Here is a 19,789-nt window from a genome sequence, read left to right as displayed (position 1 = left end):
CAATCCAGGGAGTAGGAAGGAAATGGTTAAGGTATAGAAAAAATAATATGGTTGTGCTTTGTTATTTTGCTAAGATAAGATCATGTGTATATCTAATTGATTAGGCTATTCTCTTCACTTTTATATATACTTGAAAATTTCCAAACAAAAATGTAAGAAATCAGGCAAAATGTGCAAAATTAAAATTCATGACAATTATAACACAAAAAATAAGGGGGTCTATGAATAAAAAACATATTGTATGAACTCAGGATTATTTGGAAACTAGTGTGAAGGATAATTTCTATTACATTAATGCTCGAAGATATCTGTTGCAATCTCTAGAGCAATGCTTTAAGAACAATAAAAGTATGTATAACATACAAGCTAACAGAATGGAAACTACAAAATAATAATATATTAACTTAAAAAAGACAAGAAAGAAAAATTAACATGCAACACATATAGAAATAGAAAAAACAGAAAACTTATGGACATAAATTCAAATATGTAGCTAATTAAATATGAATAGATAATTATAATTATAAGAAAAAGGCTATCAAGCTTTGTTTTTAAAAGGATTATATTTTGCTTATAGGCACACTATAATTATTAAGATCCAAAATCACTAAAATTAAAATGGATGAAAACTGACATACTATGCAAAAATTAATCAAAAGAAGTAAAGTTAACTTATATTAAGTTTAGACAATATTTTTCTATAAGAAATAATTACTAGAGATAGAGATATATCAAGCTACTACAAGAATTAATCCATTAGAAATATACAATTTCAAGTTTGCATTTACCAAATATTCTTGCTTCAAATATGTAAAGCAAAATAATTAAACTCAAAAGATGAAGAAATCAATCTATAGTCATAACCCACTTCTCTAAATAACTGATGGAAAAGAAGACAAAAATCAATAATGATACAACAAATCAGATAAATTTAATTAGTGATTTTTGCCTGTGTGACACACTGAGATGGTTGTATAGAACAATATGCCATCTGTCAACTGTACATGGAACAATTATGAAAACTGACCATATGGAGAGCAAAAAATAAAAAATAAAAAAATAACGGTCCCATTGAATTTAACTGATTTATTCTCTAGGTATAGTGAAATTAAGCTAACGTTAATTATAAAAATTATAAATTCAATAACACACTTTCTAAATAACCAATAGCTCAAAATAGAAATATCCATTTGATTAGCAAATACTTATCAACTAATTGATTCTGAAAGTATGATGTATTAGATCTTGTAAGATGAAACTAAAGCTGTACTCAGAGAGAACTGTAGAATTAAATTCAGTTTTAGAAAACATGAAACGCTGAAAATCAGTTACATAAGTTTTCATTCATGAAGTTACAGAAAGAGTAGCAAACTAAGACAAAACAAGTAGAAGAAAAAAAAATAAAGATAAAGCTACAGAGTAATGAAACAAAAATAAATGTGAAGCAAAGAAAATTCACAAAGCCATAATTTTGGTTATTTGAATAGGTAACTAGAAAGAAAGAAGGCAAAATTTGCTAACATTGAAAGTAGAAAATAAAAAGAATCACTTAAAGATCCTAAGGACAATAAAACATGAGAACATTATGAATAGCTTTATGCCAATACCTTTGAAAATGAATAATCAAATTAGCAGGTCCCCTGTAAAACTTCTCTCTCCAAAACTGGCACAAGAATAATTATAAAAATCTGAATAGTCTTATGTCCATTAAAGCAACTGAATCTGTATAAAAGATCTGTCCACAACATACTTTCAACACAAATGGAATTAATGGTGAATTCTCCAAATGTTTATAAAGAAATAACACAGTCATGGGTAAACTCATCCAGAGACATTAAAAGAAGGAATGCTTCCCAGTTCATTTTATGAAACCAGCATCTCCTCAATAGCAAAATCAGTAAGAACATAACAAGAAATAAAACTGCAGGCCAATATCTAAATCTCTACTGCAAACACAGAGGTAACAATTAAAAAAAAGAAAAAAGAAAACATACTGCATTGATTTCAGGAGTGTGAAATCGATTTAACATTAAAAGATAACTTCCAGTTCTTCACATTAACAGAATACAAGAGAAAAATCAATTATTCATTTCTATACAAACAGAAAATATATTGGAGGTAATTCAATAAAAATTAATAGCAAAGTATAAGAGCTTCCTTAATTTGGTAGGGAGTTCCCACAAAAATAAAATCCTATGGTAAGTGTTAATAGCAAATATTGACATCTTTCTCATGTAATGAGAAAAACATCTGCTACCATTACTACTCTTCAATATTATTCTGGAGGTACTAGCCAATGTAATAAGGCAAGGAAAGAAATGTGTACATTCTAGAAGATAAATAAAACTCATGATTTCCAAGAGACATGGTTGTACACATAGAATATCTCCCCCCAAATAAGCTGTTAGAATTAATCAATGAATTTAGGAGATCTATGAATAAGCAAATAAATATGCCAGTAATGAACAATAAGGAAACGAAAAGTCTAAAATGGTACTATTTACAGTATAGTATCTATAGCATATATGTAATGCTATACATAAATTGATATTAAATAAAAATCTACATGCAACATATAAAATATATTCTATATTATATGTAATTACATATATGTATGAAATATATATATTAAATACATATATGTAATTATATATAATTTAATATACCATTTATTCCATGTCCAAACTGACATTTCATGACAGTGAACAAAGAATAGTTTCTTCAAAAAATGGAGTTAATTGGATATTCATGTGAAAATGACTGAATTTGTTCACTAATATGCACCATACAAAAAATTCCAGAAGTATTAAAATCTAAATGTAAATACTAAAATAAACAAACAAGAAGCCCCTTATTTTTTTTTATTTTTTTTTAATTTTTATTTATTTATGATAGTCACACAGAGAGAAAGAGAGAGAGGCAGAGACACAGGCAGAGGGAGAAGCAGGCTCCATGCACCGGGAGCCCGATGTGGGATTCGATCCCGGGTCTCCAGGATCGCGCCCTGGGCCAAAGGCAGGCACCAAACCGCTGCGCCACCCAGGGATCCCCACAAGAAGCCCCTTAGAAGGAAATATGACAGGATGTCTTCATGACCAAGATGGAGTAGGCAAACATTTCTTCAATAGGACAGAAGGAGCACAAACCATAATGGATATGAATGAAGCCTTTTTGGGGGACTTAGAGCCTATGCTCTCCTCACATATGAAGAATCAGAGAACAGGAAGGATAAATACTTGTTCAGGTGCAACACTTCCAAGAAGCTGAAAATCTAATACTGGGACTCTAGTTTTCCGAATTTATTTTTAGAAGGTTTTGAGAACCATTAAACAACAAGATTTAATAGGATGTACTTTTATTTTCCTCTGGTTTTTATGACACTTTATATGTCCCGGGAAATATTTTAAGCATTTTATATATATTGATGTATTTAATCTTCATAACAACTCAGTAAGATGAGTCTTTTTATGATTACGTCTATTTGACAAAGGAATAGCACGAAGACATTAGTAAGTTGCCCAAAACCACGCAGCTAGTAAGTGGAAAGCTGAGATTCTAATACAGGAAGCCAGAGTCCAGAACCTACACACCTAACCATCATCCTTCACAAGCACTGGAAGTTACAATTTCAATTTATATGTTTTTAGTTTCCATTCAAATAAATTAGAAATTGCAGTATCTAAAAATGTTCTTTAGCTTTAATATTCTAATTTTTTTGCCATCTATTTCAGATGGTTTCCAAACTCTTCAAATTCAAATTCCTCTCAGTCCTTCTTCAAAAATTCTTACAATACTGCTTCCCTTTTAAAAATTTCTGTTGCATTTGATGTTGTGCATTACAATATGCTTTATCTTATATTTTCCACCTTCTAGTGTATGCTATTTCATATGTGCATATTTTATTCCATAACTGAAGTGATTAACTTATAATATTTTATCCTTTAATAGTACTTGATCTGCATTATATCATGCTTTATATTATATTTGGTATCTTCATTTGCATGGTATTTTATGGGTACATATTTTACATCACAATTAGGATATTTTCCAAGGGCAGTCATCTATTGTATTGTACTGTATTATTTTACTTTATATTTTACTTTTATTTTATTTTGATGTGGCATTGTGTTTCCATGCTGCTTTAGAGCTTAATACATATTGTCAAACATCTAACACAATTCCACACAACAATTGGAAGAATAAATGGTCATATTGCACACAGTCTTCTGAAATCAATTCACAAATGACTTTCAGACATTTTAGTAGCAAGTTTGAAGGATAATTTGAAGTACTGTATTTTATCTAACATTATGCTCAGCTTTGCTCTAGGGAATAAGTTAGAACTAACAAGATCCTTCTAAGTGTCGCTCGGGAGTTTCCAGCGATGGTCTTAGTGACGAAATTGATGGCATTTGCCACTGCTTTCACTAATTTAGGTTCAGTGATTGAGTAAAATAAATAATTTTAGAGACATAAAAAAATCCCCTAGGCTTTCTGTCACATGTGAGGCCATGTATTTCCCTGGCCAACAGACCATTGGTTCTATAATTTACTTTATCATATAAGTTTGCTAATTACTATTTGTTGACAGCATATAAAGTAGCTCTGTTTAATTACTGAAAACCTGATATGTGTATTATGCTTTTCAGTCCTCAGAGTGTTGTTTTTAATACTTATTATCTGAGAACAGTGGAGGATAAGGATGAAGATAGAAGGCAGAAGAGGATGAAGACTTCCTAAATATTATATGTATACTCTGGATGGTAAGAGTTAAGTAAGGATAACTTACAGTCATTTGAAAAATGTTAGAAGGATGGTCCAAGACTTTGTCTTCAGGAAAACATGCTCTTTTTAACAGCCAGCATATTATATATTTCCTTGTACACAAGACAGGGTGAATGAAAGGAATTATCTAGCATTCATGAGGGATGTTGGAAAGAAATTTTTAAATAATCTCTTTGAAAATTTGAGTGAAAATTACACATACATAAACATATTATTACTAAAACCTACTGGTTTAGAAAGGCAGTATTTGTGTCAACCACAGAAAAGAATATATAAAAATGAATTTACCGAATATTATCTCTTAAGTAATTCTTTTTTTTTTTTATTTATCTTAAGTAATTCTTTACACTTCCCCTCACATATACTATTCAAGACCCTGTACAGGCTTGTGAATAGATTTTTAAAAACAAATATAATGGTCATCTAAACATAACATTGTGCACTTGATAACCACTATGAATATCTGGATGATATAAAGTTTGTTGGGAAATGGTTTATTCAAAATAAAGGGATGTGCTGGACATTTCCGTAGTAGGGGGAAACAAAGCTGGAATGGCAAATAGTTTCCAAGGAAGGAAAATTCAAACATTTACTAATTTAAATTTCAGCTAATTTGACGGGTTAATCTATGATTTATACCCCGGGAAATGAAAACTTTGTTAAACTATCAAGTTGAAAAAGTATGATGACACTATTCGCCCTAGATATTGAGGAAAACACTAAAAATTTTTCCTTCTTTTTTTTTTTATCAGAACAAATGTAACATGTTTATATAATAGTGCCTTGCTAAAAGTGTTCTTTATTACTGGCAGCATTCTTTGGCTGTTTTCTGCAAGATTTAGACCCCTCCCCCCAAGGTCTGTGCACTTCTCAAAGGGCTCTGCAATAGACTACAATGTCCAAAATGATTATCCGTACTCATCATTTTAGCCCAGGCTGTCAATCTGTCCTTACTGGATGTTCAGACATTGATCTCATTTGTATCTAAAAGGATCTGCAGGAGAAGAATACTTACCAAATGAAGTAGAATAGATGTAGTGGTAGATCTAATGTATCTATTAGAGAAACATCAACTAGAATGTGGCAATTCTTACTTTCTGTGTTTTAACAAGCTTTTAGTGGTACTGGTAAATAATAAGTATTGAACATCATCTTGAGCATCTGAGTAGTCTCAGAACTCAGTATTCTTCACTTAATACTTTTACAAGGCTTTCTTTTGCTTCATCGTTTTTAGCAGTGATCTGAAATGTCTGAATGGAAGATTTAATGAAAAAAAAATCACATCTCTAAAAGGCATTATATTCAAGATATAAAGAAAAAGGACTTCTAGAAAAAGTCTGTTGGTTTTTTTGTTGTTGTTGTTTAAAATCAGTAAACATGTCAACTATACAGACAATCCTGTTCCTGGTGTTTGTTTGTGTTTTTAAGGATTAAAACAGACTGGTGATATAAATGGTAAGCTACACTCATAACCATATTATTATAATTGCTATGAAAGGTACATATTGAGTTTTGTTTTCTGGGTAACTGGAAAAGATTTGTTCTTATTTCTTTTTATTTAAAGATTTTTATTTATTTATTCATAGAGACACACACACACACACACAGAGAGAGAGAGAGAGAGGCAGAGCCACAGGCAGAGGGAGAAGCAGGCTCCAAGCAGAGAGCCTGACATGGGACTCGATCCAGGGTCTCCAGGATCCCTCCCTGGGCTGCAGGCGGCGCTAAATCGCTGCACCACCGGAGCTGCCCAGCTTTGTTCTTATTATAAGCTATGAGTTATTTTCAAAATAATTCAAAGCATTGTTTTCATATAGTTTACTTTGATTAAAGCTAATATAACATTTCTGAATCAATGGAGTTTATTTTGCTATAATTGCTCTAAAGTAGTGATTCTTAACTAGTAATCATTTTGACCCTCAGAGGACATTTGATAGTATCTGGACATATTTTTGATTGTCACAATTAGAAGAGGGTGCTACTGGACAGATACTCATAACAACAAAAAGTAAGTAAATATATGATATTCAGCAAATAGCTTGTAACAAGTGGACTAACTCTGAGTGTAATCTTTATACCCAGAGGACCTCACCCAGTGCAATGTCCTGGCTAGAACTGAAAATTAATCATTGACAACTAAGTGAAGAAGTGAATGAGAAAATTAATGTGCATATAAATAGCATGTTACATAATTAAAATGTGATAATAGCAAAGGGTGCCTGGGTGGCTCAGTCAGTTGGGCATCTAGTCCTTGATTTTGGCTCAGGTCATGATCTCATGGTTTTGAGATGAAGCCTTGAGTTGGGCTCCACAGTGGGTATAGAGTCTGCTTAGAATTCTCTCTCTCCCTCTTCCTCTGCCCCTCCCCCCTTCTGAGAAGAAAGAAAGAAAATGTAACAGCAAGTCAAATAATAGTTACCAAATAAAAGACATTCTTTTGAAGCCAATATTCATTACACTGAACACATATCGTAGGTATTCCTATACACTTGGATTCACCAGTATGACATTCAAAACCCTTCACAGCCTGACATTGATCTTACCTCCCTCCACTCTTCTCCATGAGCCCACTTCTTCATCCACTGGGTAGATCATTCACTTCTGCCCAAATCAGGACTCTAGGTTTAGTAATGTTTCATCACCCAGAATTATTTTTCTATATCTGTCCATCTTTTTAGCACAGATTTACAATTTCTCCTTCCCTGGAGTCATCTCTTGTCACGCCTATAATCACTTTAACTAATCTCTTGTTCTCAGCAATTACTGACTCTACCATAATGACCTGCCTGTACCACCTTTTCAAAGTCTGTTCAGAATCTTACAGCCAAAAAACAAGTAGAGGATTTCTCCTAGCACTACAGGCTGTGATCTCTATATGCAAATTTTTACCACAAGGCATATACCGCATGCAGGCAAAGTTCCAAGCACTTTACAAACATATGTGTTCTGCATTACAGTGTGAACTAAGCACTATTTCTATTTTACGGAAATGGATTCTTAGTGATTAGCTTCTTCAAGCTACTCAGCTACATGCGGCAAAGAGGCTAAATGCTCATTAAAGATGACAACCTGCTTACATGGTTGCTGGTGGGAATAGCTGCCCAGCCCCACCTCGTCTAGCTGTGTCAATGGCACGTAAGCAGATAGGAGGAGCACCACTTCCAGGCTTGAACTACAAAACTGTCAGAGTCTCGTCCTTCCTCTCTTTTCATTTGTCTGCCAATTTGACTTCTTTCAAGTTCATGGTAGCTACTCACTAAAAGATACCAGAACTTCTCACTGCCTGGTCCCTCGGTAAAAGAGGACAACAGAGCCTCCCCCTGACCCAGCCCATCTTTTCCACAGCGTACTGACTGCATTTTCTGTGAGGAAGAAATAAATTTCTATTACATTACCTATTCAAATGTCAGGGTGTATCTGATACTGAGGCTGGCATTCTTTAACTAATATACTATGCAATATTTGACCTATGAGAAAGATCAAGTAAGTTGACAAGTCTACTTTAAGTACAAATGCAACAGAAAATGAGGACTGTACATTCAAGTCGGCCCCAGATCATCCTGGTTTACACCTGCTTTGACAGCATAAACTTTAATAGCACCTCTTCTCACTCTTAGAAGTATCTTGGTTTAGATGGTAAAGAATACAGTCACCCTACTGATATATTGGTATGAAAAGAACTGCTGGCAAGAATAAATAGTGAAAATAATTAGGGTCAGGATACACTGAGCTTGATATACTACAAAACCATTTGTGTGATTTAAGGCAAGTTAATTTCTTTGAGCTTCAGTTCCTAGCCAGCAGAATAGGCATAAATACTCATATTACTTACCTCTCAGTGCTGTTCTGAGAATGAAAGAAGAGAATCTGTGCTTGAAAGCGCTTTCAGAATGATAAGGTACTAGGGAAATATTTAGCTATTAGTAAGACAAACCTATAAGAGCATGCCATTTTAAGGACCCCAAATAAAATCTCTCTTAAAACCAATATATCATTTACTATAACCTTTGAATAAAATAGGTATCTTAATATTTAATGCTTATTAAAGACTAGATTATATTTAGAAAAAAATTAAACCTGGTCCATTGAATAACTACCTCTAGGGTGTCTGATTTTAGAGAGAATGAATACCTAGTTGCCTTACAAAAATATTACAGTACCTTCTCCTTAGAGCAGCCCTTAATTGTAACTACTCTCTTTCTAGGGAGCTTGCAACTACAGCTTCTCCACCTTTATCCTCCTCCTCCCCTTCCTTTTCCTTCTCCTCCTTCTTCCTCTTTGTCTCAATCTTCCTGTATTGCTCTTTCAATGGGAGGAAAAAAGCCCCTCAGGGAAACCGGTCTGTTCCTCCAGCCATCCGACCACTCATCCTGCCTATGTGCCATTTGCCATGAAAGTATGAATACTCTGCTAGGTGCTAAGATGATTAACATAAACATACACAGTCAACGTTATCAAGGAACTTAGCTTAGAGAAAGAAGAAACGGATCCCAGTTACAAAATAGTAAATATAAAAATGTAATTAAGAAGAAGATATGTGCTAGAAAGGGAAGTAAAACATTTCAACTACGTTTGAGGGATCAGAGTAGGTTTCCTTAAAGTAAGGATATTTGATCTGAAGGATGAATAGCCAAGTGAAGGGAGTGAAGAAGTGAGGAAGTAAGGTGAGGTGGTAGGGAGTTTAGTAGGGAAGAACATTCCACACAAACAGCATTTGCAAAGGGCCAGGGGAAGGAAAGAAGATGATCTGCTCAAAGAATTGAGAGGAGTCCATTCAGATGGAACACGGAGCAAGGCTGAGAGGGTAGTGGTAAGTCTGCAGATGAGCCAGAAACAAATCACATAGAAACTTGTAGGCCACAGCAAGGATCTGTCTTTTTTTTTTTTTTTTTTCTGAGAACAATGATAAATCATTGAAAGTTTTTATCAGAGGGTGACAACATTAGATTTGTATTTTGAAAAGATCACTCTGGATGCAAAATGGTAGCTGATGATAAGAACACATTTGAAATCCACTACTCCTAAGGCATGCTTCATAGACTGTTACAAGCATTTGTCTGTGTTTTTCTTCTTTCCTGTTACTCAGTATGGATCTCCAGTATCTTCCTTTCTACCACTGCAATTCCACTACTTCCTTCGCGACCAGGATTAAGACTATCCATCAGATTTACTTTAACATTAACAATCTATTCATCATGTTCCTTCTCCGAATTCCTTCAGCATTTGCAAGACATTTATAATGTAAAGAAATCAATTCTCCACTTTACATATTCTTTTTCTAAGCTAGATTCTGCTCCTCAACAACAGAGACCTATATTCAAGGTTTCAGAGCAAGATGATTTCTATAGATAAATTATGCTTTTGTTTGGGGTTCTTCCTATTACTAATAGTTGATTTCGTAAGTTCATATATCATTGTGTCTTTTGTAAGCATCATAAGAGTGAAATAATCTAAAAATAAAAAACACGTCACAAATATTTATTTATAGCATGTGTGTAATCAAGCCAGTGTAATCAGTAGGAATTTGCATTGATCTAGACTTAGTCTCCAACCTCTGCATAATATTTTGGTACAAAAGGACACTTTAGGCATGACCTCTCACATAAAAAATTGTCAATATTAAGCACTTAAAAAGTGTGTTTCATCTTACACATAATGTATTTGAGGAAAAAAAATTCCAATGACTAAATTTAGATTAGAACAATGCAACAAATATTTCCAATATTATCAACTTAAAATACAAATTCAATGAAATATTAAGAAGAGGATACATTAGTATTTCATCTTTTGAAATTTAAATTTTAATGAATAAGCAAACTGAGATTCATTTTTATAGGGAGCTTTACCTTATAGAGATTTGTTTTTTAGAAAAAATTATTCAGAGCTGGATTTCGCAGCTGGACTCTGATTTTTTTAAGAATCCCGACTAATGTGAACCAAGAGGGAATCAATTGTTCTTTGCCACAGAAGGCTTAGAAATCCTCCATTACATATCAAAGGCATGAAGCCAGGGATAAAAAAGGGATATCCTTTTTATAAGGTGGTGCAAAAGATGTGCGGAAAAACTGAACACATATAAAGGCGACTACATTAAGTCATGGCCAAGTTTCCTTTTCTGTACAACACCCACAGGGTATGCTGTGATTAGTATTTGGAAGGCAGCAATGCCAACAATCCATCTTTCCACCCAGTTCATTTATTTGAAATGCTTTAATGCGTTCAATTATCATAGCTCCAAACATATGATTAAGGGTATTTATCAGCTAAATATCCTCAGAAAGCCAACTGTGACCTGGGAATGAAGAGACATCAGTGGGGAAAAGAAGAGAGGGCTGATTTTGAAGCATGTGTCACAGCCTGGCAGCAGAACCTGGCATGGAGTCACATCGCACAAAAGTCTGAATGAGTCAACTTATTCGGAAATGGGAGAAATGAGAGAAGAAGGAAATGGCAGGGAAGGAAACATGTCTACCTCACAGTTAGGTCTGGGACATACCTTGGTCACAGGTAGAGTCTTTATTACTTCAAGTCACAGGTCGTGAAATGCCCTTCACTGGATACCATCAAAGGAGGTAGGGAGACATTCCAGGGGAGATTTGTTAATTGGGAAACACTTTTTATTTCCGTACATTTACATACAAATCTTCCCCAAAAGTGCAACAGATGTGACATCATGCAGATGTTTAGCTTTGAACTACAGTTCTGAACTCAGTTTAGGCTTATGTTATGATGATTGAGCACATCCAGAGTAATCCTAGTCGGTTAAAAGAAAAAAGGAAAACAAGATATTTTTTGGAGTTTGAGGAAATAAGTATATTTGTTCATTTTTGTTTAATTGCTCTTGAGTAGTAAATATACAGAAGTCTAAACTCAAGGAAAAAAACCTACCATCTTAGTTATTTGTTTATGTGCCATATGCCTTTAAGGGAAATAAACCTCAAGAAACAAACTTTGCATTCAATAAAACATTTGTTGGGTTCATTAACATGTTGATAAAATGAATGAACCACTCAAGGCATCCAAGGCGCCTTTTCTCTTGTTATGGTATGGAATTTAGGAGTCTCTGCCAAAAAAGTAAGAATAAAAAATCCAAGAGAGGGAAGTTAATCAAGACGTTAGACGGTGACCTACTTTCAAATTCCAGATTAGAGTTCCAGTATTTTGAGCTCCAACTTCTGAGCACTATAATTTTTTAGGTAGGATTCAGCAACTTTTAAAATAATTTCCCATTTTATCTGAGTTTGAAAAGAATGCAAAATATATACTATTTAAAATTTCAATTCAGAATTTGATGACAATTTCATGGTAAAAGATGTTTTCTCCAAAAGACATGGAATGTTTTATAATACAGATATATAGAATTATTGGTCTTACATTTTCAAGTGCCCTAACATAATCAAGTGAATAAAATCATCCTGCCTGGATCTATAATGGTTGACTTGCATTTGGTCTGAGGAACATTCCTATTTTTGCCAATGGTTTTATTAAAGACAGACAATGAAACCTGGCAAGGTAGATAAAGCTTTCTCTGCTACTCAACTGGGCAGATGGCCTTGGGTATAGAAGACACTGATATGGAAAGAAACTTTAGCATTAAAGATAAGGTGCTTAAGCTCTCATAAATGACATTTTAAAATATTATAATCAATAAAAATATTTGCATCTAATGGCCTTGGAAGTTTGGAAATCGGTAGCACTTTAAGGGACGTGACTTGAGGACTCTGCAGCTAAGAGTCCTTCAATACAGGAGGTTTAGGAAGGCCATGGTCAACTACAGCTTAGAGAGCTTAGAGCTAGGAGAGGAAATAGCACTATAGAAAATAGTTTGGACTTAAATTTTCAGAGGGCTTATCCAAAAGGTTCTTCTTTTTACCGACCCCAAGTTTTCTCCATAGATCCATTTTAAGCCAAGAGTCTTCTGACCTTATATGTTTTCCCTGGGTCAGCTTATCCATTTCTATAGCTTCAACATTATCTATGCTGAGAATACACATGTCTCTAGTCAGTCCAAATCTCTCCTCTTAGTTTGGACTTGTGTATCCAAGACCCTATAGATCCAAACACTTCCATATCCTTAGGCATACCCTTCAAACTTAACACATGTATTCAGTCCTGCACTCACTGTCTTAACACAAAAACCTTTTTCCTTAGGAAATTATTATCTGTCCTGGTGATTTTCAAGACTATCCAAAAAAAAAAAAAACAAAACAAAACAAAACAAAACAAAAAACAAACAAAAAAACCCTCAACGCAGAACATGGAAATCATTCTTGATTCTTCTATCTCTCTCTGTTTCTGTCTCACCCACTGTGCCAACCAGTTATTTAATCTTAGTGATCCTACCTGCTATTCCTCATTTTTTCCTCTTCATTTTCATAATTTCCATTCCTCTTTTGGTAGTCTCCCAGCATATGTTCCATTTCTAGTTTTATATCACACTAATCCATCCATCAAACTGCTGATGGATTTTTTTTCAGTAAAAGACAATTCAACACACTGTTTTCCAAGTTAAAATCTTTCAGTGTCAAAACAGCCACTCATATTTCCATTTATTAAATTTTGGGTTTCATCATACTCATAGCCTATTCTGAGATTAAGGATATATTTAGAACCTCCACAGAAATATAAGGTCTCACCTATTCTATATAATGTTTAGTTTTTTCCTGGTACTACTGATGTTTGCTATCTAAATTGTACATAAAGATTTTTAAATACATAGTGAAATGAAAAGATTGTTTCCATTTAGAAGTTATTTAACTATGCATTGAGATCAAATAAGATAATACAGGTAAAGTACTAACCCAGTGCAAGGATTCCTTCATCAGTATTAATTTTCTTCTGACTCTAAGAGAAAGAAGAATGCTTACACAAGTTGCGGTATATGAAGCTAATACCAATTTCATATGATGGTCTATTATTTGATCATAAGCAATTCACTTCAAATTAAGGGCTTGTAGGGCTTGATGGGGGCTGCAAATCACGAAGGCTTTATCTGAGAGTCAAAAAAAATTCAAGAAGCAAGTGATTTACCTAAACCCAAGTTTTGCCTCCTCACCAAAGACCAAAGTACAATATTTAAAGCCAGAAACAAATATACCTCCTGGAAAACTAAGTCTTCTTCAGGACTTGACTGAAGGACCGGCTCTCACAAGGAACAATTCGAGGACTTGCCTGATTTTCTAAAAATATAGTTTTAGAAAAGGTGGGTACATTCAGACACTTGATCTGAAAAGCAAAGTTATTAACCATTATAAAGCACTTGCTTTGTATGAAAAGAAATTCGGCTCAGACACAAGTAGTGAAAGACTTGATTTCAACGGAAAGAATAAAGTCTTTCACTTGGATTCAAGCAGAAAGAGTGATTATGGCTGATCAAGATATATGCTACAGAGATTAACCTGAGGATACAACAAAGAGGATCTGAGATGAATGACTAGAAATGAGAAATGATATCTTATTAGAAGCACAATTTAATTCTGTGCTCTCAGAGCATAGTGATTCAGTGTCACCATTTTTTTTCCCTTGGGTTTTTCTAAATAAGTCACAAAATTTTTAGTATTGATGTTCTCCTTGCTTTCTTCTCAACAGGAGAGTAATCAACTGAGCAGTAGGAGGACACCAGATTCTGGAAAATTAGCTATAATTCACTGGTGAGTGAAGAGCATGCAATTGTTGATCTCTGGGTCTTGAGTTCAAGCCCCACATTGTGAATAGAAATTATTTAAAAATATATGGTTCATGAGTAAGTGAATTAGACTTTTAATTGACCATATATTGATAACTAATTTCTAAAAAAGTAATCAAAACATTTCTACAAGTAGGTACTAGTTTCATAAAGTCAGGATACAGGCAATAAATGGGTATTTCTCTGACATTGCTGGAATGTGGCCTTGAAATAAGAATTTCAACTTAGAAAGAAAAACAAAAATTATCAGAAAATTTCCATTTCAAGGTAAGTAAACAAGCCGATTTGAGACATTAAGGGAAATAAGAACAAATAAAAAACTTACCAGTGTCTTTCGGAAAGTCTTACCTTTCTTTAAAATATTAAAAAAAAATGAATTAGAGAAAGGTAAATAAAAAGTATATTCCTATATGAAAGTGATTATTTGTGGGTCTGTAGCAAGCAGTTATGTGAAAATCTTTTCCCCTCTTAAGACTATCATCTCAGAAGTCACTCTCATTTTACTGAATTCTATGGCTTCCCCAAAATTTGTTATATTATGTGACTGAATAATACAATGTTCTTTTTTTAAGATTTTATTTATTAACTCATGAGAGACACAGGGAGAGAGGCAGAGAAACAGCCAGAGGGGGAAGCAGGCTCCCTCTGAGCCCTCTCGATCCTGGGACCCTGGGACCACTCCCTGAGCCAAAGGCAGATGCTCAACCACTGAGCCACCCAGGCGTCCCTAATGCAATGTTCTTAACATGCTTCTAACTTGATTTGTCTATGCTTTGAGCTTGTTTCTTTTATGTACTCCTTCATATGTTTGTGTTCTGTGGACATGATAGAGGTACATCATAAATTATGCCAGATACTGATAGGGCTATGAAAAAAAATATATATAAAGTGCAGTAATGGAATAGACAATGCAGGTAAGAGAGTAACTTATTTTAGATAAGTTGGTCAGGAAAAGCCTCAGGCAGGGAAATTTTGAGTACAGCACACAATCAAGTAGGAAGCAATAAATTAGCAAAAATCTGTCTTCTTAGCAGAAGGAAGAGCAATCCCAAAGCTCCAAACTATTAACAATCTTGGAACATTTGAGGCATATCAAGATGGCCAGCATTACTGACTTGGTACACAAAGGCAGAGAGGAGGAGATGAAGTTGAAGATCCAGGTATAGTATAGAATATATAAATCTTACCATGGGTAAGATGGAAAAAGCATTAGAGTTTTAAGAGCATGTTAATGGCATCATCACATTTATGTTTTCAAAGGACACTGGCAAGCGTAGAAAGTCCACAGACCAATTGGATGGTTACTCGAGTAGTCTAGATTACATATAATGGTGGACTGGATGAGATGGCCATTGGTACATATCTAAAAGGTGATTGGGTTTGGGATATATCGAAGGCAAGAAACATGTTGATGGATTATATCTGGATTGTGGGGAGAACAGAAGAATCAGAGTTGACACCTTGGTTTTTGTTTGAAAAATTGGATTAAGTGAGGGTTCCAGTTACTGTGATGGAGAAGCCTGGGAATGAAGGAAGTCGAGGGTGTGAAAAATCAAGAGTTTTGTTCTGGGCATATAAGACTGAGAGAAGATGTTGTATAATCAATCTAAAATATGAATCTGGACAGGCTAAGAGATACACACATTAAGGAATCACTGATGTATTAATTATGCTTTTCCCTCGTGTAGAAAAATAGACTAATTTTTATTTTTTAATTTACATATTTAGTATGAAATATTTCCTTGTAAGTATATTCACATCTTACCTCAGACTATATTATTTACTTTCCTTTGAAAAAAACTATAAATCCTTGGACATTATTCAAAAATTTGATCATTCATTGCACACGACTGCACAGGCATGATGTACAAGATTCCACACTAGATAAGAAAGAGTGAATTATATTCCTTTTCCAGTACTCAAGATTGACTTCTTTTTACTATTTTCTATCCCTTCTCTTCAAACAATAAAAACAGGAAGTTAGGAAAATATGTTAGCCCTCAGAGTAAATGCTGTCAGTATAAAAGGCAGAGTAATTATTTCACTTGGCATAGTATTTCCTGGAAGATAGATATCATTTCAAGTCAAATAAAGTTAAATATGATGCATATTTTTTATTTGCCTGGCCCTGTTAGGCTTGATGGAGGTAACAAGTACTACAAAGCAGACTTGATCACAAGTTTATAAATTTATAGAGAAAATAAGAAACATGTAAAAACAAAATGAAAACTTGAAAATAATATACATTACAAATACGCAAACACTATACTTGGTTAAATAAGAGATAGATATTATGCGGTAGTGCCAGCTTTTTAACAGTAAAACTATATGCAGATATGTGCAAAAACTAGAACACCATGTGAAAACCGTATGTGAGCGTAACTTACCAAGCGGTTGGCCAGCAATGATCCTGGCATTTTCTCCAGCCACTGCAGCTCTTGCATGTCGTTCACTCATGTACTGTACAAATGCATAGCCTTTGTGAACTGAGCATCCAACTATTTTTCCATACTTCGAGAAAATGGCTTCAATGTCAACTTTCTTGACAATGGCTGTATTTAGATTGCCGATGAAAACACGGGAGTTGATGGACTTGGGGTCATTCTTATTGGTGACATTGCTGGTCTGTGTTTTGCCAGTCATGGTTGGCTCACCTTGTTTTAATCCTTGAAGAAACAAACAAAAATAATCAAAAGGAAAATAATTAGTTTTAATGGATACTACTGGCTTTTAACATTTTTCAACAGTGTACCAGGTAACCTCAAATCCCTATTTACTCCTGATTTTCTTGAGAAGAGAATTTAATAACATAAAAAGTGAAGATTACATTACAGAATGCAGTTAAGAAAACTTATAAACACTTAGCATACAGTTTTAAATAAATTCTTAAAAAAATAGAATAAAATAAATTCTTGATTTATTTTTCCAAAATTCAGTATAATGACTAAACCTTTTGTAGTTGTTTTTATTTTAAGTCTATCAGTTTTTCAGAAGCAAGTTTGAGGAATAGGTTACCTTATATTGCTGAGTGCATGCATTTTTAGATCTACATTTTCTGTAAAAAGTACATTTATTGGATATTTCATTATCAGAAACTTTCTATCAGAAACTAAAAATTATTTCCACTAAATGCTGTAGAAGAGAAAAAGAGTTTAAAATTAATTTAAAAATTGAACATAAGAAAAACATAATTAAGCAAGTAAGAGATAGAGTCAATTCTGTACATTCTCTTTAACTGAACCAATATCATATACTGGTTTAAAAAAAGAGTATGTGTAGCTAGTTTTCATCAATGATCAGCAAATTAGTAGACTGGGTATCTGTGTTGAAATTTCTATTCTCAAACTCATTTTTAATTCATTTAACTAACAGTTCCTATGTTGCCTAAGGACTGCCAGTATTTCTAAAAACTGTTTTCTGAGCTTGGCAGAGTATTTAATTGTGCTTAATTAAACTCAATGAAACTTTTATTTCTACATACTCCAGCACTTATCGATTTATTTTTGTAAGGTTTTAAAAATTCATTCATTCATTTATTCAACAATATTTACTAAGCATCTTTTTTCTTTCTTTCTTTTTGTTTGTTTTTGGCCAGGCATTTTCTTCTAAAGTGACTACTAGTTTTAAAAAACCAATATGGTGAAACTAAAAAATTTTTTTTTGAAACTAAAATTTCAACAAGGATACAATCTCTGACATTGATGATCATTGTCAAACATTAGCTAATTAATACATTTTATCAGTGATACAAATATATATACACACACACTTTTATATGAATGATCTATTTCAAAACCTTATAGCTATAAAAGCAATTAATAAATACATATTTTTAAAGTAATTTTAATGACATTTCTAAGTTGAGCATTAAGGTGGAAGTCTTAAAGGCATGTAAATTGAATATGTGTGAGGATGTACACACTATGCATTTAAACCAGCTACTTCTGAAATCAAGAGCAACCAAATAACATAAAAATGTTTCAAATTAGGTTGTTAATGATCACACCTTGGATTATTAAAATTTTACTAAATATTGGACAGTCAACACTATACATAACTCTTTATAATGAAGGTTGAGTTCATAAACATTTAGATATTACATAAAAAGTAATAGCATGGCATCATTAAAATCAAGGATTATATTGCTGCCGTTTTTTTGTTTCCGTTTAATTAGATTTAGGTGGTTGCTTTATGAATTATTCAAGGTTAGGGTTAAAGGAAAGTTGATTTTTTTTTTTTTTATTTTGCAGTGTGAGCTATTGCATACCTCAAGACAAATGCTCTGAGAATCAATTGAAAAAAGAAAAATCAAGGTGTACATACGTATTTTAAACAAATATTTAGCTTCCTCATATAATTTTGTGTATTTTAATCACAATGAAAGGGAAAAATACACTAAAGATCCATTTTGGGGTCTCCAGAATCTCTTATCTTTCTTATTACTCCAGGCTAACATCAATAATGCAATCCATAGAAATACTACTATTTTCTTTTTGCTCTTATGTGATCAGTATTTTTAGAAATATCATGGAATTACTTTCAATAATAAACAATTCCTAGGTTGATGTTTTATTTCCTAAAGAGGAATGAACTGGTTAAAATGCAAACTCAAGAACTGTTACATTGGGTCAGACCCATGGTTGATAGAGCCCAGTGGTCTGCCTTTGATAATGACCCCGAGTCAAATTTAAGACGAAGACACAGCTGCACTAGACTTCTCACTGTAAATAGCAACATGCCCTCTCTGACTTCATCCTTTTCCTCTATGCAAATGACTCTCAAAACTGTAAATCCTGGTTGCCAACTATGTAATTCTACTTATTGACTCTTAAACATCTTAAAGTCTATATGTATCTACTCTCTCACATAAGATTACTTGAGAGTTTCTTTCAGTATTTATAATAATAGAGTTTTGTCATTAACATTTCAACATTCTCTGCAGAACTGTCTTAATTCCTAGTGTAATATTTAGCTTGTACTTCTCTATACATGAATCTTCAATCAGTTGAAGGATTTCACTTTCAGACACGATAGAATAACGAGGGTTTTAACTTTCTCGACTCCAAAAACCAGAAAACTAGGCTAATATAGATGAAACAACTGTTTTCAGACATTAAACCACAGGCATTGCAGAGCCATGACATCTTAGAGAAAAGAAACATATTTCAGGTCATAAGGCTGAGATATGTGTGTGTGTTTGTGTGTATGTGTGTGTGGGCAGACATATGTGTGTATATGAAAGTAGAAACAACTACCTAACTGAGTTGAGGCAACAGAAATTAGAGTTCAAGAAGTCTGAGGATACAGGAATTTGTGAGG

The 19,789-nt window shown here is 33.5% G+C and overlaps 1 protein-coding gene across 15 annotated transcripts in view; it reads right to left on the bottom strand.

Moving 5' to 3' along the window:
• RALYL (RALY RNA binding protein like) overlaps positions 1-19,789 on the bottom strand; it is a 712,238-nt gene that overhangs the window by 363,890 nt on the left and 328,559 nt on the right. For all 15 annotated transcript variants that reach the window (XR_007407139.1, XM_025433661.3, XM_025433659.3 and 12 more), the window contains one exon: positions 16,858-17,136. Coding sequence is in view for 14 of the 15 variants with exons in the window: in XM_049103900.1 (XP_048959857.1) it covers positions 16,858-17,136 (279 nt within the window). In the remaining variant the exon portion in view is untranslated. The remainder of the gene's footprint in view (positions 1-16,857; positions 17,137-19,789) is intronic.

Source organism: Canis lupus, chromosome 29 (assembly GCF_003254725.2).
Source record: "Canis lupus dingo isolate Sandy chromosome 29, ASM325472v2, whole genome shotgun sequence".
Lineage (NCBI taxonomy): Eukaryota > Metazoa > Chordata > Mammalia > Carnivora > Canidae > Canis > Canis lupus.
This window is presented reverse-complemented; position numbering and strand designations above follow the sequence as displayed.